The sequence below is a fragment of the Topomyia yanbarensis genome, chromosome 3 (assembly GCF_030247195.1).
Source record: "Topomyia yanbarensis strain Yona2022 chromosome 3, ASM3024719v1, whole genome shotgun sequence".
Lineage (NCBI taxonomy): Eukaryota > Metazoa > Arthropoda > Insecta > Diptera > Culicidae > Topomyia > Topomyia yanbarensis.
The window spans coordinates 2,868,967-2,893,347 of record NC_080672.1 but is presented as its reverse complement, the minus strand read 5'-3'; the positions used below and the strand labels follow the sequence as shown (position 1 = coordinate 2,893,347).

At 39.9% G+C, this 24,381-nt stretch overlaps 1 protein-coding gene across 1 annotated transcript in view; it reads right to left on the bottom strand.

The window, feature by feature from the left end:
• Positions 1 to 21,175, bottom strand: part of LOC131693067 (serine protease nudel) — a 30,651-nt gene extending 9,476 nt beyond the window's left edge. The window contains exons 1-7 of the mRNA XM_058980561.1: positions 21,139 to 21,175; positions 19,383 to 21,077; positions 19,240 to 19,320; positions 18,029 to 19,176; positions 2,275 to 2,608; positions 949 to 2,215; positions 726 to 895 (exon numbers count right to left, since the gene is read on the bottom strand). Of these exons, the coding sequence (XP_058836544.1) occupies positions 726 to 895; positions 949 to 2,215; positions 2,275 to 2,608; positions 18,029 to 19,176; positions 19,240 to 19,320; positions 19,383 to 21,077; positions 21,139 to 21,175 (4,732 nt within the window). The remainder of the gene's footprint in view (positions 1 to 725; positions 896 to 948; positions 2,216 to 2,274; positions 2,609 to 18,028; positions 19,177 to 19,239; positions 19,321 to 19,382; positions 21,078 to 21,138) is intronic.
• Between the last annotated feature and the right edge of the window lie 3,206 nt (positions 21,176 to 24,381).

Here is a 24,381-nt window from a genome sequence, read left to right as displayed (position 1 = left end):
AGTGAGCCTGGGTTCAATTCCAGCCGAGGTCGATGAGATTTTTCTGTAGTCACGTCTTCCTTCGCTTGAGCTTGTGCGACCACACCTGGCTACCACTCCGTTATCGATCTGGACTAGCTGAAGTTGCACAGGGAATCTGTAGATATAACATCTTTCATTGTGCAACTCCTGGTGTAATCATAAAGTGTTTATTTATCAATACCGGCCAATCAGTAGGCCCGAACGTAGATCGCGGAAGGAAAGGGAAGGAATGTTAGTCCGATACTTGTTTTTGCTAAAGACCGTTATGTATATACTAGTGCGCACTCTACTTCTTCATAGTCAACGACCAGAGGAGTGACTTCACTATCTGGACTAGATATCAATCCATCACCTCATGGACCGGGAGACCAACGGCTTTACTTACCTTCCATTACGTGACTACAGATTTTTTTTCACCTTAGAAAAATTTCAACGACCTCGGCTGGGATTGAACCTCAACCACCGCCGCCGTCAATAGTCGCGTCTTCTTTCGGAAGGGAGGTAAACCCGTTGGTCCCGGTCCATGTCTTGATGGGCCGATATATAGGGTCCAGATGGTGGAGTCACCTCTCTGGTGTCGGTGATTGGCATACAGTGCGGACAGAGCCCGACGGAAATAAACAAAAAAAAAGAGGCGCAAAACTGAGACCGAGTGTGCATTATCTGTTTCAGTTGCAAGCAACACTTTTAAAAAATCTACTTACAGCAATCCTTCTCATCTGTAAGATCCCAACAGTCCGTCTTCCCATCACAGATCAAAAAGTCGTACTTGTCCTGCAAATAGTCCCGGCAGGTGCAACCAATCTCATCCGAACCATCCTCGCAGTCGATCACTCGATCGCACCGATGGGCGATGTTGATCGTCTGACGAATTCTGCAATAGTTTCGCTCGGTCATTTTGATTAATTAAACAATTTCAAAACCTACCTATTACAAGCGAACCGCTTATACCGATGTGTATCGTTCAACGGTTGAACTTGCGATATGTTCATCAACGAAGTGTGCAAATTGTGCGCTGACAGGTGGAACCTGTTCAATCGTTTGTACTTTTCATCGTGCAGATCGACGAGCTGCCGGAAGAAGGGATGCTCGTTGGCAGGTTCGTGGGAAAGTATGACATCGGACGCACCGGGTTCCATATCGTCATGGTGGGCTGAAGAGTTAGAATGGATTGTTGCGTTCCCGTCATGATGAGTCGAGTTTCCAACACTGTCAATTTTTACGAGGGATAATGTGCTGTTTGATTGATGTTCATTAGATTCGTTCTGCAGACGGTAATTTGATGGAGTCTCAAGATGCAAATGTGGCAACGTTTTGTTCTCTCGAATCTGTTCGGTTGTACTGTGTGTCGGAATGCTAGTACTATGTGTTGTGGAAGTTGTTTCCGTTGTAGTTGAAGTCGACCCGACTGTCGTCATGGAAACGTCTGTTTTCTTTGACGTGGTGCTTGTTTTTTCGTTTTGTGTTGTTGTCGCATGCGTCGCGGAATCTGTCGTTATATGATTTGGTTCAAAGGTTACCGTCGAAGAAAAATTATATTCTGCCGTGACCGTGGTTGGTTGTACAATTATTGATGGACTTTCGATGGGCGAAACTATAAGACCCGACGTATTATGTGCTCCAGGTGGTATTTCATTTTCCCGTCGAATCGGCGGTTTTAATGTTGTAGAGCTACTCGGTTTCGAATGCATTGAATGCGGTCTAACAGTCGTGGTTGTACTAGAAGGCTTAACATTTCCTGTTTTATTCATAAAACTTCCAAAAAGATTATCCATGGGGCAGTTGGCTTCATCTTCACCTCCCAGGCAATCCACCACACCATCGCATCTCTTTTCCAGAGGTAAACAAACCGCCGTTCCCCACGGACAGTGGAAACCTGGACATGCCACCGATGTCGTCACGTCCGAGGAACGTTCTCGTATTTTGTTTCGTATCCAGTCCAGATAGAGCGCAACTCTGGTGTAAACACCAGGTTCATTCTGCCTCGCACATCCTTCTCCGTGACTAACCACTCCCGCGAGATAAGATTCATGTGGATTGGAAACACTTTGGCAGACAAAAGGCCCTCCCGAATCACCCTGACAGGCATCCTGACCACCCTCCGATAAACCAGCACAGATATACAAGCCGTCACGATCATTTTTGTGCTTACAGGTTGGCAAAACTGGCACGGTGACGTACTTCAGATGATCAGCTGAAATGGAAAAAGGAATGAGAAAAAAATATCCTTCCGACGTCTTTATTATCTATTACAAGCTTTTCCATGCTCCCACATTGCACCCCAGCCGATCACAGTGCAAAGAGTTCCCGCTTTCGGTCCCCACACCCAGTCGCGATCGTTGCTCGTCCGGTGTCTGTCGGGTAGGGAAATCGGTCGAACCCACCGGTTATAGTGGAAGGGTCTGTTCGTACGCATCAAGGCTATATCGTTTGCCATCTTTTCCGCACTGTAACCATGGTGAACGATAGTGTTTGTTGCCACGACGATCTGCACCTGAGGAGCGAAACTGTCCTTCCTTAGCATTCCTGCGCGAAGTTCGTAGTAGTGCGTGTGGTGATGGTCACAGCAGTGGGCTGCCGTGATGATCTGGAAGTAAAAAAAAAGCAGCGGAAGATTATAATTATTTTAATGATGGCATTGTCTATAGTCAAGAAATGTAATATAGATACTGCCACTGAAGACAGAGAATTTTGCTCATATTGGAATGGATTGGTGTACAAGTCCGTGAGCCCGTTACAGCAGAAAATATTGAATACTTCGTAATAGCAAGTAATCCAGTCTGGTTGGAGCCTAAGTATGGTCCACACGGTATATCATTTTTTATGTATTTACATTCCTGAATTAGAAGCTCCGCTGCATTCAAACGACTCGCAGTGAATCATATAGTGATTCCGATAAATAAACATTTGGTCTAAAACAAGAGCGTCGGTTTAGAGGACCTTGTACTATGTCGATAAAATTGGTTGTTGCGTAAGCCACACCCATATTCGATTCGGTACTAACAAGGCATCTACAGTTCTTAGTATCTCTGGTACGAATGAAACATGAGTATACTAAACGTGAAATGCAGACGCCTGATCAAGAATTAATTAAATAAGGTTATACGCCACAAAACAATTTTACCGATGTGTTCTAAACTATTGAAGTGCATTGGTTTTCCGTTTAAAGAAACAGTAATTTTCAATTCATTTCCCATAGCCACAAAATATGACCAAAAACAGGCAATTTATTTTTAACGCCAAAGCGGCTAAGTTTAGGTCAATAGTATCTTTGGAGTATTTGAAGGATGTAATATGGCCTTTCTTTTGGTATTATTTTTTTGCTAATTAATCCACCTAAGAGTGAGATATTTCAAAAATTTTCTTGGAAGTGATTGTATTGAAATGATGTCTTCAGCAAATTTATAGCTATTACTTTTGCGAATAACTTTACTGAAGACATCAAATATTTATTATGAATATTTTAAAAGTTATAGCTCGTTGTTTGTGGATTACCCTTTGTCGCCTATATATTGTTCAATATAGTAATAATCCATTTAAATGAGCCAAGTATTATTTCGTTAAAACGAATTTCGCATTTCCTTTTTCTATCTACAATCGCTAGAAATAACCACCAAACAATTCAAAGTTGTCTACATGGAACTTGATCACTTATCGATGCAAAAATTTTCATTTGCGCGAACCTGATGACTGCAAAGTTTCTAAGTTACAAACATCGGATCTATCTGAAACATATCTTGGAAAATAAAAAGCGATATAAATCACTCCAAGCAACGGCGTAGCCAAGAGAAGACTTCAGGATTCAACCCAACCCCTTGCCACCCATCCAAAAAAAAATAATTGGATTGATGAGAATAATTCACTGATGCTGACTGATTTCATTCAATATTACAATAATAATTATCAAATAAGTACATTAATAACCCGTCGTTTTAAACACCATGAGGACTTTTGAAAAGTTGTGGGAATGGGATCCTGACCTGTAACTGATCTATTGGTCTTGATCTAACAGTTGTTTAATCACATCAATATCAAATACCTGCCTGAAAACATTCCAATAGACACTCGTTCCAGAGTTCTGAAATCAATCATAATCCTCAGATTTCCTATCATATTGAGCTAAACTTTTGAATGGATGTACCGTAATATGGATTAGGGTCTTTTTTTAATAGGAAGCGAAGTTGGAAACACAGAAACATGAAACATAGAACTGCTCACCGAAAAATTGCACAGCATTCAACATTTGCTAAACATGTCTTTATTTTGGGAATGCGTATAGTTGAGACGAAAACGTAATATGATTAATAACGAGGATAACAGTTTCCGAAAGTAGAGTGAAACTTATGAAAAATGGCGTTTTCCGTTCGACTCTAGCAGAGGTTGATAACTTTTGATGAGCTTTTAATTTTTATTGTGTTACCAATTATATGAATAGGTAAAATAAATGTTCGCAAACAGTAATTTAAGGTCAAGATTACATCATTTTGCAACCGCCAATTCAGGAGGTTTAGTATTTTCGATGAATTTTACAACCGTTAAACAGCACATCATCTGATAAAATAACTTTGGCGTTATATCCTCTAAGAAGTATTTATGGAGAATTTACTCTTCAAACAATTCTAGTTCGAGACCTAATGTCTTCAGCAACATTTTAGGGAGTGCTATTACAAACCACTTTGTTGAAGACATGAAGGCTCCGTGTGTTCAGGGTATCAACATATTTTAGGCTATTTGTACCTTTAAATAAATTATTATGATTTTACTGTTTATGATCCTCTATTATTTATAAACAATAAATTTTACATTTTATCTAAAGCTTGAGTTTGTGAAGTTCGCAATAAAAAGTTGTTTAAGATAAAAAATAGATTAAAGAACATTTCGTAAATATCATTTTAAAACTCGATATACTCCCTACACGTAGTATTTATTCCGGCAAAAAAGTTGTTTTAAATGATACTCTCAACATATTCGCTAAAGGAACAAACTCTGTTATTATTTATTGAAAAATTAATGCTCCATAATTTCAAAACTTCAAATGCGACGGTTTCGGAATTATGCCATTTGGAGATTATGTTCGATTTTCACCAAACCGAATTTCTAGCTACGCCGCTGACCCTAAGTAAGTAGAAACAAAGTCGTTCTACACTCGTCCACACGAAACTTCTTCGAATGCTGCCTATTTATTACAATACAGTGATGACCCCATTTGATTAGCCCTCGATTTTGTGAGTCTCATATGACAATATGTTTGATGGGTTTTAGCAGACGAACAAGGCTGAATTTGAGTAAACCCTTTCTTGAACATATTTTTCTTTCCTCAAAAATGCAAATATGCAAAAAAATAAAAAAATCATTTTTTTTTAATTTGCGCTAGAAGGCCCCTTTAAGAGAAATTTATATTATATAATCAGAATTAGCTATCAGACTAAATCAAGGGAAGGGGAGAATATTTTAACAGCTTCAGTTTGTTATAAAGAAGGAAAGAAAGGTACATCCCATTTTCTGAGGATATTTTATTACAATTGCATCGAACTACACCAATTTTTTGGTAGTTTTCAAGGGGTTATTTTATCGACTTCTTCCAATATTTTGGTGAATCTATTCCTATTCGTGCGATAGTTTATGTTAAAAGGGCTTCCTATATTAATTGGTATACTTAAGGGCTTATATGTTGCGGATTGAGAAAATACAGAAATTTTCAGCTTTTTTTTCTACACAATATTACAAAAGCTTATTAAACAACTTTCCCTAATAAGGTTGTTTTCTCAGTAAAATCGTCTCGATGTAAAGTACCTTGTCGCATTCGAACGGCCAGATATAAACGGTGGTACCAATAAATATCACCATTATTACAAATTTACGAAGTTTGTTTCTTATTGATGGCTTCACCTCAGATAAATTATGAATTTTAACTTGTTTCTTTTGTGAAAAGTCAAATTTGTCGTTATCAATTCAAAAAACCTGTACTTTGAAATTTAGTACAAAATTGTAAAATATTTTTCTATTCATAGAGTGCAAAAATTAATTAATTAATTTCGATACACCAAAAATCGTAAACGGTCAAAATCTTACACTCTCTTTTCGACATTTCGAAGTGGCGTTTATACATGAAACTCTTATAAGTATTCTATTGTAATATTTTTTATCAGCATTCAGCACAATTAAAATATGCGGTGAAAAGAACATTCGTGTGCTACTGAAATAACTTCAAACTCTAGATTTAAACGCAAACGACAATACTAAAGAAAATTCTGGGAAATGACGTTTTTTATTGCATCTATTATACAATTTTAAATTTGAAATGAGTTATACCGCTAATATTTACAGATTCGAGTAATTTCGAAAGTAATTTCAAATAAACTGTGCCTATGGCTTATAAAAGGTATTGAATATTCTTTTTCAGTTCGTGTTGAACACTTGTTCAGTACGGATGGCTGTTGGCAACTATCTATTAGTAAGCTGTCGACATCACTCCAAGAGACTGACAAACCTGAGAGTGTTTTCCCTGGCATTAGCTTCAGATATTTCAGTCATTTCGTTCCCATAACACTTGAATAGAATTACCGGCGCAAGTGTGATAAAGTCGTGCGCTAAAGGTAGGCTAGCGAGGCTAGCGACCCAGTAAAACGACCAAGTGCAACAACAAATGCAACTGCAACAGCAGCAGCAGCGAGAGCAGCCCAGGGAGGCCATACCGAGCACGAGCAGCGACAAACCAATAGAACGCCAAGGAAAGCTAGGGTTTCAGGTTCGCACGTCGAAACCAAGCATTTCCCAAGAAGACCAGCAGTCTGGGTTGCCTAAAGTGACGAAGCTGAGGCTCGAAGAAATCGAAAGACAGGGCAATGTGCACGGACAAATCAGGGATGTAGTGATTAGTATCAGCTGAATGCGAATAGATGGCGTTACTATAGGGAGCTGAAAACGCCGAAAAGACGCTGAAGACGGTCGGCGAAAGACAGCGAAACAGCCGACAATTGCAGAATGAATGGCAAACTGTTGAAACCGTAGAAGAGAGAAGGAAAAACAGAAAGAAAAGAAGAAAAAAGAAGAAATAAGACCTTCGGCCGCGCCAGGAGAGGTATAGATGAGACGCTCTAGTTGTTAATGCAAACGACAGCATGACGTACGCTGCAATCCTCAAAAGGGTCAGATAGGATCCCAAGCTGAAGAAGCTGGAGGAAAACGTGGTAAGAGCCAGGCGCAACCAGAAAGGCACTGGTCGAGCTGAAGAAAGGTCCATTGATCAAGAGCTCAGCCTATCGGGAACTCGTGGCAGAAGCGGTCGGAGGAGAAGCGAACGTGAGAACTTTAGTTCAGGAAAGCAGTGGTCGAGTGCAGAAACACAAACAGAAGCGATACGCTTACCGCCAGCCGCAGCTAACCAGCATTTGTCGATCGGTAAGATCAAAATTGGATGGCTGGTGCTCGTTGTGATTGATCGCTAAAACAAACGCAGAGGTGTTTCAGGTGTCTGGGTTTCGGCCATCAGGCAAGAAACTGTAGAGGCTCGGACAGATCTGATCTGTGCAAATGTGGGGGAGAAGGGATACATTGCTAGAGACTGCACAAAGCAACCGAAGTGCTTGCTCTGCAAAAACGAGCGCGGAATAAACCCCACGACAGGAGGCTTCTTATGCCCAGAGTACAAAAAGGCGAAGACAGGCCAATGATGGTGGAGATAACGCAGCTTGATCTCAATCATTGTGGCATTGCACAGCAACTGTTGTGATCGCCAGGATCAACGGCGTATTCGCATGTAGCTGCCCACGGGGCACATCAGAACGGAACAATCGGATACTGGACGCACTAACCGACTCGTTAGTCGGACGAACTCCGATGGTTATAAGAGGAGATTTTAACGCTTGGGCCCTGGAGTGGGGTAGCAGGCTGATCAACGCAAGAGGTTCCAGCCTGTTGGAAGCCCTGGCGAAGCTGGATGTAAGGCTGTGCAACGAAGGTTCCGCTAGCACATTCCGTAAAGACGGCCGGGAATCCATCATCGACCTAACATTCTGCAGCGCGTCGCTGATGGATAACATGAATTGGCGAGTTAGTGAATGACAACCAGGCGATCCACTACACCATTGGTCGGCGGAATTGCATTGCAACGCGCGGAGTAAGGAATGGCGAGCAGAAGTGGAAAATAAAGGACTTCGACAAGGACCTATCTGTGAAAGCACTTCGTGCTGACAGCCCCGCTCCAATGGCGAATGCCGATGAGCTGTCGGAAACATTAACGAGGGTGTGTGACGTAACAATGCCGAGGAACTGCCGGCGTCGGACGTATTGGTGGAACGAAAGGCTCAGCAACCGGACTGCCTGTCTGAAAACCAGAAGACGTGTTCAGTGAGTAAGATCTGAGGCAGGCAAAGAAGAGTGTAAGGCGGCAATCCGGGCGGCTAGAACCGCTTTTAAACGCGAGATAGTGGTTAGTAAGTCCTTGTAACAGCTGTGTTGAAAAGCAGACGCTAAGCCCTAGGGCCATTCTCAAAGGTTCACCGATGCCAGTCTATAGGTGCGCTGACAAACTGAAAATCATTGGGAAGGGTCTTTCTCCGAAGCACGACCCAACCGCATAACCGCCTACACCGGACGTTGATGTAGACGGTGGAAACGCTGGTGTAAATCGAGTCTCCTACGACGGGAAAAGTGCTGAAGGCGAAGAAAGCCCCCGCTCCGGACGGTATCCCCAACGTGACACTGAAGATCCTGGCGTTTTCAGACATGTTCAGACTAGTTCTACATAAATGCCTGGACGAATGCTACACTTCCCGAACAGATGGAAGATCCAGAAGCTGGTGCTGCTGCCAAAACCAGGGAAACCAGCAGGAGATCCAACATAGTATCGGCCTATATGCCTACTCTTGGTAAACTTCTGGAAAGGGTCAACCTCAACAGGCTCACGAACTACGCTGAAAGTGAGAACGGACCTGGCATCTCTTGCCTTCCGAAGGAAGACGTGATCACAGATTTATTCACCTCAGAAAAATCCCAACGACCTCTTCTGGAATTGAACCCAGGCCAACTGGAATAACGGTCACACATGCCCCTCAACCACCGGCGCAGTCAATAATAGAGATATTTGCACGAGAAAACGATCAAATTTAATATTAACGATAAAAGGCCCTATAAGTCTAACTCCTCGTATTTGGACAAAGGTCGTAAAGGTTCCGATCGATTTCTGAGTTTTCTTTTTTATCATCAGAAAAACTGCAAATATGAATGAGCAGAAAAAACTATTAAAAATAGAGAAAATTTGGGGATAAAATGACCCAGTACTCCACTTTCCCGTATTTTACGAGAAACAGAATTGTCTCCATTCAAATACTAAGGTTATTTCCTTAAAAAAGTATGCATTGTAGTTTTCTGAGTGCTACTTCAAAAGTTATAGCATTTAATATATGTTTCCTTTATATTCTCCCATAGTACCAATTTCAAAAACTTCAAGCGATGTGGGCGGGGGTCTAAAATGGTCTAAATGATGTGAATTTGCAGAGCTTGGAAAACGGATCAGCTCAAAAAGAACGAACACTCTTCATTCGTTCTTCGCTTCACGAACATACCACCCATTGAACCATTCACCACCGAGCTGCGGAGTTGACGGCTTTGGTTCACCACCACCGAGGCTGGTGAATCATTGCTGTTCTATAGTGTAGGTATATGAGCATAGCGTAATAGTACCCGTTGCTCATTCTCTCTCTCCCCCATTCGAAGAGATATCAACCGCTGTGCATCATTCGTTCTCCATAGCAAGCTGTACATAGGCACCCAAATTCTTTTTGCTTGCTGGGTGCGAATGTAGGTACGAAAAATGATGCCGCCCAGCTGCCCCGTCGAACAGCGCTCATAACGAGAATGTGTTTGTTGTCTTTTATTATTTTTATTCGTGATAGGTACATGTTCTGTGCGCTTTTCATACGCAATATTTTTTAGTTTTGTCTTCAACCTATTGAATCTGTCGAATTGTGAAAATACAAATAGGGTTAAGGGAACATGGGGAGACTTTTATAAGCACGAAATTCAACAATTATTAATAACGTGTTCCATTTGGTACTTAATTTTCTTTTATATTTTTATATTTGTTTCGATCCCATCAGCTAATTTTTCATCTTCTCCATTTCGTTTTTCATCTTGATCCCTTACGGAGTGTGGCTTATACTTGAAACTTTAAACGCGATTGTCACGATATTTGCGATGACTACGAGTGCCGAAAGAGTTTGCAACCGATTTGAAAACATTATTTTTGCTTGTTCTGTAAGTAGGGGTTTGCCCACTACTCGGGTTCTTGTTTGCCCGGCGAACCCTTCTTTTCAGGGCGGCCTAGGTGCTTCTACAGAATTTCGGATTTTCGTTTCACAAGGAAAAAAGTAAACAAACAAAATAAATTATTAAATTTACCGACTTTTATTCTCCGCTACTCTCTCAACTGCTGCTGCTGCTGGTGATCTGCTACTGCTGGCGGAAAGGCGGGCGGTTTCCTCCGACCGGCCGGGACAACAACGGCCGCGTTCTCCTTTGGTCGTTGGCTGCTCCGGCAGCGGTCCTTGACAATTAGCTAGGGAGGTGAGCTTGGCTCCTTTGTTGGAACCTCCCTAGCGACGTTGGTGACTAATCACCGGATTCACTTGCTCCCCGCAAGGAATCCCAGAAGACACCGCAGTGTTCTTCCCAGGTGGAGCCGTTGTCCTACCTGCTTCCCTCTCGTTGACTGTTAGCTGCAGAGGAGAGCAAGGCTCGTTCGACTTATCCTCTGCAGCGAGAGGGGCGGGTGCGTCGGATCCTTAACGGTTAGCCGGGGAAGCGAAAGCTCCTTGGTGATTAGCTTCCCCCGACGGCGATCCAGCACCACTATACAAACGAGCACCCGGACCACGGGCCGGCACTTTCGACGGAAATCGACCGTCGCACACGCGCACTGAACGTTGGTTACGGTGGCGAGAAACTGTCCCGAAATAAATCAACAATTTTCTGGACGTCTTTTCGTTGCCGTGGTCCGTCACTTTCTGTCCATCTTTAACACGATGGCCTCTCGCACTCGACTATCACAAACCGCCAACCGCCTTGTCGCACAGCTGTCAACGATGAGCAGCATAACCAGTACACACGAATTTTTGCAAGAGGAGAGCGGTAGCCTACCTAAGCCCTATGTGACTTATTCACAAACATAAAACAAAAATTATCTAACCTATCTGTACGAATAAAACCGTTCACAAACGCGAAAATGAACAAAAATTTACAACTAAATGTGAACGGTACCGAACAGCGGTGAGCATAATTTTACGTAAACAATACACTCTACGGAGTGTATACGCAAAAAAAGGGTATATTTCCACCCAGTGCAAAATTGTTACCCTGGCGGGTTACAGTTCGTAATTTAACTGCCGTGTCCTTGAACGATTGTATTTTTTCGTCAAAATTTTCATATTAATGTTATGGATTTGTTAATAATTTTTTAGGTGAAAATGGTGTTTTTTTTTGGATCAATCATTCAATTATTCAAGGACACCACAGATAGATACACTAATGCTTTTTTGAAATACAATCGTTTTATATTTTTAACTAGTACTAAGAACCTCAACAATATGGGAAGAAAAGATAACAGCATGTTATATGCCATTGTTTTTTGTTCTGATATTTCAAAATTCGCTTGGTCAAGCTCCCCGCGCCTTGGTCAAGGCCCCCGCGGTGGGGAGACTTGACCAGAAAAAAAACGATCACAGAAAAACTTTTGTAACTTTTGAAAAAGTAAATTATCAATTCTGAAAAAATCATTAATACGCATAATACTTTTGCATATTATATTTCAACGAGTTTTGGAAGACATTCAATTATTAAACCAAAAACAATTTGTCTTATGGAATACAATATATTTTAAAATATTCATAAGCCAGTCGTTGTTCAAGTTCAACTCAGGGGGGCTTTTTAGTATTACACAGAACTAGAAAAAATCGTAAAAATTTACGTGTACGAGCATTAAAAATGTTTTAGATTTAATTTTAATTTCAAATGACTATGAATTTCGTAAATCAGGTTTGATTTAAATGTCAATGAATGCAATTTGTTAAATTATGTCAAGTTTTTATTAATCAGTTGACAAATTTTGAATGATAGGCATAGGATAGTAACGTTGATGGAATAGGAAAAAATATACCGTGATTTTTCCCATTTAACAAAATTTCAAAACATTTTTGGTTGCCTGGTCGAAAAAAAATCTCGGGTAACTTAGAATAAAAGCAGTCAACTGTCAAGATTAATTTGGAGGATATTCCGAATAAAACTTTATTCGCCAAGCTCGGAATAATTGCGTCGAACTAATCTGTCCAGATCACTAAAGCATTAAAGCGGGATACTAATTTCTTCCCAAGGATTGAAAGGCATGTGTAATTTTACTATTCCTGCTTAACTTTGAACGAAGCTCGAAGCAATTTTCTGATTATTAAATATTCCACAATATGCCGTGCATTTTAAACACTCCGTTAGTAGGTATCTAATTTAATCAGGAGTCATAAATCTTGCTCATCAAATTTTCGATTTTTCGAGACAAAAAGATCGATTGTAAGAAACAAAAAAATCTCGATTCAATGACAATTTTGAAACAAAAATCGATTTTACCAGATCAATTTTTTTAAGTTAACAACATCGATTTTGAAAAATTCATTGCTATATCGCCCATTCCTATTTCGAAGTAAGTGCCTATCTGTGGACTATAAAATCCCTGGAATAACATATGATTATTACATTGGCGACAACTGTACTCGTAAATCTTTCAAGCGAGAAAACAGTATATTTCCAAAGTGTTTCGGTATATTCCAATCGAGATGTTTTCATATATTATGGTTTAGAAGCAATAACAACAGCAAATTTATTTTGTTGTTTTATATCTACTGAGTTTTCAGCATGTGAAACCAACGATTTACAGTTTTTCAATGTAAAAGCTTGCCAAATCATACGCGCCCTTGTTTACGTAAATTTACCTTTTAATTCAAAATGGTCTGTTTACCTATTGAACACAAGAGAAAATTTTTGTTCGAACGATGCTGTCAATTTTTGACACCAGAATTGTTTCCATGGACCATTTGCCAAATGGTATGGCAAATAAATCAAGGAGATTGCTACCTTAGAATTATAAATGGCTTCAATCCATCATTCAGTTACCACCATTTACATATGACACTCATTTTTACTTGTCTAAAAGTTTTATGACATCCGTAAGTCCTCATCTTGGATACAAAAACGTCTACAATCAGTAGTTTTTGAAATTAGTAAATTGTCTATTTTAAAATTTCCGAACGTTCTAAAAATTATCGCATAAAAAAATTATCGTAGGTTGGGATTCGAACCCAAGCCAACTAGATTCACTCAAATCTATAAAAGGCTAGTGTAGTCTTTGTACAGACTCTATTCAGCAGCCTAGACTTTTCGGTATATCGGAGAAATCTTAAGCATTCGATGTATGCAAGATTGGTGCAGACAGTACGGTAAGTGCTTAGTATTGAACAGGTTGCTGGTTCGGATCCATAATAATTTTTCTATGATAATTTTCTCAGCTGAATAGCGACAACAAAAAGGTTTATTGATGAAGCTGAACTGTGGCTTTCTTCAGGCTGTATACATACTGAAGAATTATTCTTTAATGTATCTTATTCAGACAAGCAGAATAAATTCTCCAAATCACGGATGTTTAAGGGTGGAATAAACGATATATGATTACACGTACACCTCTAATGTTCAGCTAGAGCTGAATAAAGCAACTTTTAAAAAACCACGAACTGTTTGTTGGGAATGTAAGAAAAAATTGAACCTATATGTGTTGGGCTGAATCATCTGAGGAACCAACATCCAAAAAACTGATAAAATGCATATCGATCTTTGAATATCCACGATTTCCCTAAATTTATAAAGCATCGTGAACACAAGTTCAAATTTTTTCCCCTCAAACCTCAGCAGAATCAAATAAGCGGTACCTGTTGCCTAATGTCCGCTCCACAAGCCATATGTTCTTAACTGACGTAGCGAAAGACGCTGAAAACCGCTAATATGGCCAGAAAAATTTTATATTCAGATTCAGCATTACACAATGAATCTGAATGATTCAACAGCTTGTATGTTCTTGAACCAATTCCACCAAATAACCAACCAAGCAAAGTGGGACCATTCGAGTGGTTAACGCCGTCGTGAGCGGAACGATATCCGAGTGCGTACGGTTTTATTCTCGTTTAGTTCGGGTCGTGATTTAAACGAATTGTTACGGGATAAAAATTATCTTGCGGAGCAGAATAAGCGCGAATTGAGCATACAAATTTAATTTACGGGAATTGAACAGAAAAGCCGAGAGAAAGAGTTCTTGGTACAAAAAAAACATGGCGTCGGGTGGGGACCGCGTTCTGACCCCGGACAAAGGAAAGGTCTCGAATAAAAATGACGCCAATAAAATGGCGGATGATCAACCACGTGAATCCTATATGTATGTAGCTGAGGATGCTGCACCGTTCCGAGTGTACATTGAAATGGACGACAATACAAAACGGATCAACAAATTCTCGGTTGGATCAATTCTGCGAAAAATGGAAAAATACAGAAACGCGACACTGAGCTGAAATACCTAGGACGTAACAAAATTATCGTGTTTTTCAACTCTTGGGTCAAAGCAAATCTACTGGTTGGCGATGATGCGTATGATTACCAATGCTTGCGTATGATTACCGGTTGCACCAAAACTACTCCCTTAAATTCCCTGATTGCCGCTGCCGCTTGTGAAAATTTAAACAATAGACACGAATTAGTTACATATAAAGAAATAGCCCGATCATTCAATTACCAAAATATAGTTGCAAGACAGTTATTATCTTTAAAAGACGAAACAGATAGCGAAAAATTAACGTATCTAGAATCACTCTTTATTAAAGAACAACAAATTTTCAAATCTATATCGCCACTTACAACCGTCAACAGTACACTACCCAAAATCAATATTTGTTCACAATTAAACACAGTTATGTCCTCAAAAAATAATACCAATCCCGTCATACTGAAACAAGCCACCCTATCTCTTTTCCACGGAAAATATAACAACAGACCAAGAATTTTTACAGATGCTTCTAAAATCGATAAAATCTGTGGAATTGGAATATACAATGCTTATAATAATAGAAGATATTCTTATAAATTGGAAACAGAAACATGCATCACAACGGCAGAACTTTTAGCCATAGATAAGGCACTTACTATAATAGATGAAGAACAAATAAATTTAGCAGTAGTCTATACAGACTCGAAATCCTCATGCTTGATTATCGATTCCGGACAACAATCTGGAAAAACACCACAACTTGTAAACCACATACTCTTGAAAGCAGCCAAATGGAATGTAGCATTGCAATGGATTCCTAGCCATACGAATATTGCAGGGAATGAAATAGCTGATAGTCTTGCCAAATCAGCAATCAACGGGTCCATAACCATGTCCAATAGCATATTACTTTCAGACGCTTTCGGGTTATTCAAGATCAAATCAATTGAAAATACGAATCTGTGGTACCGAGATTATTCATCTGAAAAAGGAAAAACTTTTTATAAATTTCAACAAACAGTAAATAAAGAGGCATGGTACTTTAATAAAAATTTGAGTAATCAAAATGTAAGGCTGCTGAATAGACTTATCACAGGACACGATTGGTCAAAATTTTGGAAAGCTAAAATGAAATTAGTTGATGATGAAATGTGTGAAATCTGTAACGAACCCGAAACAGGAGAGCATATTGTGTTGCATTGCGTAAGGTTTGGAACGACTAGATCGAAATACTCGTTCGATTGCCGATTTCGTAGTTTAACTGATTTGTTCAATGACAAAAATATTGATACCCTGTTGGAAGTATGCAAATTTCTTAAAAATATTAATATGGATATTTAGCACCTTAATCCTGTAGAGGCTTGACTGGCCTCGCCGTTGGGGCTATGGCTGCTGTGAAGGGAAACGAGGGAGCCTTGTACTAGCGGTGAATCCATAGCACAACTCTCGCTAAAAACCACAGGGCATTATAGTCGATGTCACTCTGCCCTTTAAAAGAACTGTCACTGACAGTTCCAGAGAAGAAGAAGAAGAAGAAGAAAGAGGGACCACTATTCAAGAGAGAAGAGAATACTGATATCATCTCTCTCAATGAAACTCACAACTGTTCATCATTATAATGATACGTGCTTATGCAAGCGTGTGTGGATATATTCGTTCCTGTTTCCTCGTGTTGTTGCTTCGGTATTTACTTTCGTACATACACATACACCATAGCGGCAATTCATTCGGTTGGGGTGAAGGCAAGCGTTTTACTGAACTGTATTGTGGTTCGTTCGGATTGAATTTGAATGAATGGTGAAAGCTCTGGAAATTTGGTATCTGATCTAACTTTGACATTTGTCACAGTATGAAAGAGAATTCCAAAAAAAAAAAAATTGTGATGCCCTAGTGGTGGTATTGGTTGAGATTTATTTCATATAAATAATTGTCACCCTAATGAACATATAGCAAAAACTTCTTTATACTGGATTATTGCTTTCCTTTCCAGAAACACCGCAAAAGGCTGCTATTTTTCCTACTAAGGCAGGCCACCTAATGAATTTTAGTTCTGCAAAAAAAAACATTTTTGGCCACATCTGCTTTACAAGCCGAACGAAACTGCTAAAAATTGCGGTGCGCAGATTTTTTTCTAAGCTGAGCACAGATTTTTCAAAAAGTTACCTGGCATCTCTGAGTGGCAATAAAATTGATTACCTGCAACTATACTCGGACAATAATTGTCTATAGGTATAACGTTTAGATATTTGTTTTGTGATTCTACGTTATTGCTATTCAATTTAATAAACTTTGAAGTATCTTACATTTGAAGTATACAGAAAGGTTGAATATCGTTGAAGAAGGCCTGCGCAGTTTACAGAACTGCTGCGTCAACAATTCGATACCGAAAGAGTTGTAACTAGGGCTCATAGTATCGACCCTTTTTGGCAAGAACCAGTTCTGCGGTACTGAAGCCTTCAGTACCGGTAAAATACTGGTACTAGAATATTTTTGTCACAAAAATTATAAAACGCTAGAGTGAAATAAAATGTTCAAAGGTATACTTTTATTATTGTTCTGCTGCTATAGCTATCAATAAAGCAAGTAATCAATTCATACACCTTTGTTACTTATCCACTGCACCATAATCACTTACTTTTAACAAACTCGCATCAGACCAAACGTGTGCTAGGTGGAACAGTTATGAAAGATGTAAACGGAGCTACATTATGGGCGTACTGATAACATACAGAAGTTCAGCCGATGCTGAAATAATCATTATAAAGAATGTCATGCGACATAATTTCAAATATAACGTTTGAGCCAAAATTCCCGTATACATGGATGATATTAATCTCGAGGTACGTCGGTTTTCACTAACTCGGAATTCCTTAACAGTATCACATCGAAATGCGGAAGAGTAGAATCCATTATTTAAAGAAACCTATTTGCATGTTGCTCTTAGAATTCGTATTGTGAGAGTCCAGATGACGAAACATATCTCTTCTTAACTGATTGTGAATGCAAATCTCATATAATTGAACAACGCTGTTTACAAACTCAGATCACATCCCTGCGTGTCCCATTCGAATCAGGCTTGGGTACTATATCGGCGTACGTTCTTTTATAGATTAATATTTAATATTAATATTAACATTTTGGTGCTCAGTTCTGAACGGCTAAGCTTAGGGTTCGAGATCATTATTATAATTTTTTTCAATGAGATACGAAAGGCTTCGTTACTGTAACGAGAATTTTTCGATTTGTGTATGACGTTTGCTAATTGTTATTTAAATAAAGACCAATCAGTTTTTTTCATGTTTCTGCTCGCCGTATCTGACTGAGTGCGCTATAATCAATCATTGTAGCATCTAGCGCTCATATTTGTGAAACATAGCATAGCTCTTAAATAACATAGAACAAAATAATCCATTTCGACATCGCCATTCAACTTACCCAATGTTCGGTGAAGATACTTCCACCACAGTGAAACCTTCCATCCCTGAAGATTGCCACAATAAAGGGAAACGCAGCTGGTTCAGCGTCGGATCCACCGACAATCCGTACACTCCCCACCGATTCACTGGTAGCGTTCTGTTTCGACGGGATCTTGATGCGTACACTCGGGAACTCGCTAAGTTTCGATGTCCCACTCTTCGGCGGAGGACATTTGACAAAGTTGAACGAATCCTTACAGCCATCCGTGAACTGTGGCTGGAAGACGTGTACGCTTTTGGCGCTCGATTGAATGAACGGCCCGGGAAGATGTCCCTGCATTTGAGTAATCGTTGGTTCCTGATCAAGGGCACCGACTTCAGCTTCGCACGCATCCCTAGCCATTGCAGTAGGATTATTACAAACCGGATACCATTTACCTTTATAGTTGCGATGCAAAATCCCGGAAGTATGTCCCACCGAAAATGCCTTAATCTTTCCCAAATCCTTAACCAACATTGTACAGTCCTGTTCGTCTTTTCGGTTGAAACAATTATCAAAACCATCACATTTTTCGATTATCGAATAACACGTAGCTCCCGATTTGTGTGCACTTTCGTACTCAGATGCACTATTGAAACAAGAAAATGAAAACTTGTCACACCCGAAACAACCCATTTCGTCCTCTCCGAGAGGACAATCCACATAACCATCACAGACTCGTTTCGGATTCAATCGGGTTACACACGGACAATGGGTTTCGTCACTTCCGTCCAGACAGTCCATTTTCCCATTGCACCAATCCTGGTTCCGTACGCATTGATGTCCATTGGCACAATGCATCCAACCGCGACTGCAATGGTGTCCCCGAACAGCAGTTCGACCCTGTTGGAAGTCAAGGTCTTCCGTGTCGTTGGCGGGAATTTGACCACTGGTTCCCAATACGGTGGTGATTGATACTGGGGTGGTGTGAGTTATAGATTCCGTGACGCTATGTTCCGTGAAGCTATGATCTGTCATGCCGTGATCCGTGACGGTATTAACCGTTCGGGGAACCGATCCTTGTCCTACGATACTGCAGATCAATTGAACGTTCTGGGGTTCCGAACCTTCACCGGCATCTCGACGTCCCGGTAGATTTTGAAGTTGCGCGGGAATGTTAATGAAACCTAGAACGAAATAGAAAATTATCTTAGTGAGTTATTATACGAATCCGTGACAATGTCACGAACCTTCCTGATCAGTTCGCGGTGCAATTAGCGATGCGATGTTTGGGTCGTTCAACAGATGAAGTGGAACGGAATATGATTGTCCTTTGGGAGGGCCAACAAGATTTATTTTTAATTGCTCCGCAATAAATTTATTTGGAACTTACCTCCTGGTTGATGATGTCCGTACATCGGCCGGGCAAATCCGTACGGCTGCGGTACTTGATAAAAACAGAAATGATTAGGTACGTATCCTCCGTAGGCAGAGGTGAATTTTACGTGGGACGTTTCTCCGGAAACCGGGAAGCCAGTCTGTCCGATACCTCCAAATTGTTGGGCCTGGAAATTATTGTGGTTGCTAACGGTAGTTTTAATGGGGGCTTGCTGATGGTTCTGGTGTCGCATTTGATCGCAGAGATTCAGAAAGGGACCACTAGCCGCTACCGGTGCAATCTGTTTAGTAGTTCGCGCATCCAGGGACTCCACGGTCGTTGGGTAACGATCTACGTAGTCGTGGTTGTGGTGGAAGCGATTTTTCGCACGATTCATAATGAAGTCGTGAATGTCTTGCGTCTCAGCCGAACGACCACTCAAGTCTTCGTGGATTGGATGAGTCGGTCTTCCGAAATGGGTGTGCAGATCGTCGACCGTTGTTTCCGGTGTGGAAGTTACGTGTTCCTTTGGTGTTTCGGTCGTTGAAGGTTTTGTACAGTTTCGATGGTTTTTTCGTTCACCTGAGCCGAGAACGTAATTGTCCAACAAATCGTCTATACTATTAACACACTCATCGACGATGGGGCGATGGTGGTCTGGGTCGTACGGGATGGCCGTGGTATTGTGTTCGGTGTGATTGGCGGCTCTATTTAGTATCTGTGAAGCGGAAGTCGTGCTTTTCGCCATCGTGTGAGTCATTGGAGTGGTTGAATGATCAATTGGTTTGGTGCTCCAAGCATCATCGTCAATTTTGTTGTGTTCAAATTCCGATACTTTTCCGTGTTTATCGTGAAGAAGTGGATTGACTGTGGTTTCTTTCGGTTTGAGGTGTTTTGTTGTTGTCATTTTTATTGTTGTCGATGTAGTTTCAGTTGTTATTTTTGGTGTGGTCGTCGTGTTGGAAGCACTAGATTCCGGTTTATCCTTTTTCTTCGTTTTTCTTTCTTCACTTTCATCGGAATCAAAAAACTTATCTAGCTTTTTCTTATCAATTTTCCTCGGAAAACTATCGTTCAAATCATCCTCTAAATTAGGTTTCCTTTTATCTTTAAAATCGTGTATTAAATTTGTCATCTCTATGAAATTCTTGTTGATTTCTGCGGAAAGCTTTTTCAGTTTCTCCCAAATTTTTTCGCATTCCTTCTCGTTGGGAGCTTCCTTTTTGCATCGAGAATATTCAGTCTCCAGAGATTTGTACTCCATTGCGTAGCGTTTCTCTCGTAGTAATGTTTCATCTTCGACACTTCGTTTCCTTCGTCGGCGCATCGCCCGAATAATATCATTGTTGCTGTTAAAATCTTTTCCATTGGAAGAGTATACAATTTTTAAGGGTCGATTACTTTGTGCCAGTCGTTGGAGAAAACCTTCGAATCCCTGTACGAACTTCGGTTGGCTATCATCTTCTTCAACGGATTTTTCGTCTTTATCCAACTGGTTATCGTTCAGCAGCTCCAGTCGATTCTCGCGCTCCAAGTCTCGTTTTCGTCGGGATTTGTGATTGCTGTGCAAACCGACTGTGTTCATTGTGTTGGAGATTAGATGCTTGACTGTGTCCAGAATGGCATTCGGAAAATCGTCAAACGTTGAGTGAAATGCCCTATGATAAGTGATCTGGAATGCGTTGCCGGTGAGTGGGACAGGATCGGGAGCTAGAGGATATAATTTAATTATTCTGAATGGTAAGTAAATTCTTCGGAAAAGAGGTTTTACCTGTTAGCTGTCCTATGAGAATGGTGAACACAAACATTAAACCAAAAACGGTTATGAGTATCATGCCAAGAAGAATTGTTCGTTGAAGTACGAGTCGTTTCTGTATGCGTTTTTGGGTATCATCTGAAAAAGGAAAAGAAATATTGGAAAATATTCTATTAGTAATTTTCAGTAATCGTAGTAAATCGTACCTCTGGTCCAAGATTGCGTCAGAGGTGGCAACCCTATTACCTCTGGCGCAACCTTGGACCAGAGATTTTACTGACTTCAAGAAAATCATGAGTATTTGCTGACAATTGAGAATTTTTCAATTCAAAGCGATTGCTACATAGCATTCGTCGCTTTCTATTATCCAATAGTTTTAAAGAACACAAATATGCTCTCTTTAGACTCTTCTGTATCCCGTTAGTGATTTAAATTACCAATGGGTAGAAAATTATCACATTTTGTTCACGTCCCTCGTAGTATACAATGTTCTAGCAAAGCTCACCACTGTTCTGTACCATTCACCTTTAGCTGAAAATCTTGGTTGTTTCGTAAATGATTTTATTGGTGTGGTAGGGTGTAGTATTTCGCTTCCCTGTCTAACCATAAATAATCCAAAAGCACTAGCCACTATCGCTGTGAGGAATAGATCACTTATCCTTCAGAGACGGCCAGGATGATCGTTGGTAATGAGGTGAAAACCCACTGCTTCCACTACCAAACGCATCTTGTTTCACGGCAAAACCGTTGTCTCCGCACTGCACTGTCCCTTTCTTCGCTCGTAAACTAGTATCGATCTCTCACTGCACTTATCGGTTTTTCGGGGAGAATTTCACAACTCCAATAAAGTAATCATAAATTTGACACTTGCGAAGACGGACTATTGCCGGAAGTTCGTACGCACAGTACTGCCTGTATCGAGGTATCGTTCTCCGAACCACTTCATTCACTTAGTCAGCATCGGAAGACATTCCCGTATCCAGCGCTTTCACAAGTTGTCCAGCTGATGTTGTATATGGATCCAGGAGTTCTTTACGACAGGTATACGATCACTAGAGTTATGCTATTTTATTATATTATTATATTATTATATTATTATTATTATATTAATTTATTTTATTATTATTATATTATTTACAATCGGATTTTTCTGTCAGAGTAGCGTGATTTATGTTCATGATTGCAGGATCTTAGTCACGATTTTCGATTACTATTTCGTAGTATTTTGATCATGAGTATAGTGATTCATGCTCATGATATCAGGATCTATTTCTGTTTCCATTCACGTTATCGTGATATTTTAGTCACTAGTAGAGTGGTTTATGTTCATGAATTCAGGATCTTAGTCACAATTTTTGGTATTTTAATCACGAGTAATGTGTTTTATATTCATGATTACAGGATCTTAGTCACGATTTTTGTAATTTTTATTCACGTTATCTTGATATTGTAGTCACGAGTATAATGATTTATGTTCTTGATTGTAGGATCTTAGTCACGATTTTCGTAATTTATTTTCCACGTTGTCATGATATTTTATTCTAGAGCTCACATTTGTATTTGACACGTGAAATTATGTGACGGATGTTCATTACATCAGCAGTTTTATTATGATATTCATAATTTTTCTTCTTCTTATCGCGATCTGTTATTTTTTTTTTATTATTATCGATTTTTGTACTTGGAGTATCGCGACAATATAAACAGGAACTTAATTGTGTGACTAATAAGAGAGATCTTGTTCCATGAACTATATCACGAACACGATTTGTGGCTCTATATTGATTTTTTGTACTCAGTGCAGTTTTCTTTTTCTTTCGAGACAGCACACTGAACCTTGTCGAATGAATGAACGATGTTCTAGGTCCTACTGCTCGTGCCTCTTGCTGGTTGTTAGGAGCTAAACATATATCACATATATGATATTTCATGGAATAATGCATGGAACAAAAATGATTCTACGAATAATACTCTAGGTTTTTGTTGAATGAAATTGAAAATGATTAGGGATATCTTCTAAATATCACAAACACGCAAGATAGATCCTCGGTCAAGTACTAGGAATCATGAATTAGTTCACGAACCCATGAATAATATTTCACGATGTTGTGAAATAATTGTGAAATGTAATCATGAACGAGCTTACGAATTCATGAATAATATTTTATGATTTCGTGAACTATTTCACTACCACGAATGGTAAATCGTGGTTATTTTACTAGGAATCATGAACCAGTTCATGAATACATGAATAATATTTGATGATTTTACTTCTCTAGCACGGATATTGGATCGTGACTAATATATTAAGAATCATGAATTACTTCATGAGGATTGTATGGATTCATGAATAAAATTGTGAATTTCGTGAAATAGTTCACGAGAAAGTCTCTAGATAGTTTTGATTTTGTGAACTAATTTTCCTAAATCTATGAATAACATCATAAGTCAACCTTTGGTTTCATAAGTAATGTTCTTAAAGTTGTGGACTAGTTCACGTACAGTAAATTGATTTGGTAATGACATGGCGGATAACATGACTTAAATTCACAAAACATAAACAAATATTTCCACCAATGAAAGCGTAACGCGGGCGTTACTGAAGGGAAATTGAACATAATTATAAAAGCCATGATTTTTGTTCATTGTCCTGTTTTCGTAACGTAAAAACGTGGTTGTTCCAGAATTCATGGCACTTTATTCACGATTTTTGGAACAATTTTTTTCCGTGTACGTTCTTGAGGTTCTTTCCGCAGCAGTCGTTCGGCACAACTTCAATATTGTAATCATAAATTTGTCACACGCGACGACGAATTATGTACAGGGGCTCATACGCACAGTACTGACTGTATCGAGGTATCGTTGTCAAATTGCAATATTGGTCCCAGTAACCGGTTACAGGTAAGGTGGCCGGTCCGATTCCAACCCCGAATCCGTTCAAGGTGGTATACAAGTCAGTTACCGTTGAACCGAACTCCCTCGTGCCTCGCTTGTCCAGAGAAGCAGTTTTTCTTCCAATGCCCTGCATTTTCCGAGGTGCTCGTCCGCCAGCGCCGTGAGCTGGTTTCTTAAAAGCGCTTGTTCCGAGAACATTCTCCCCATGGGTCCTAGTTTTTTCATTCAACTCAACCTGTAACACGGCTTGCTTCGGTACGCAGTATCCCCCTCGTAGTCTGAACTATCGCTTGTCGAATTCGTCCATATTCCGTAGTCACGACTTCTTTGATTTTTCCGTGCGTGCAGTCATTCTTACGGACT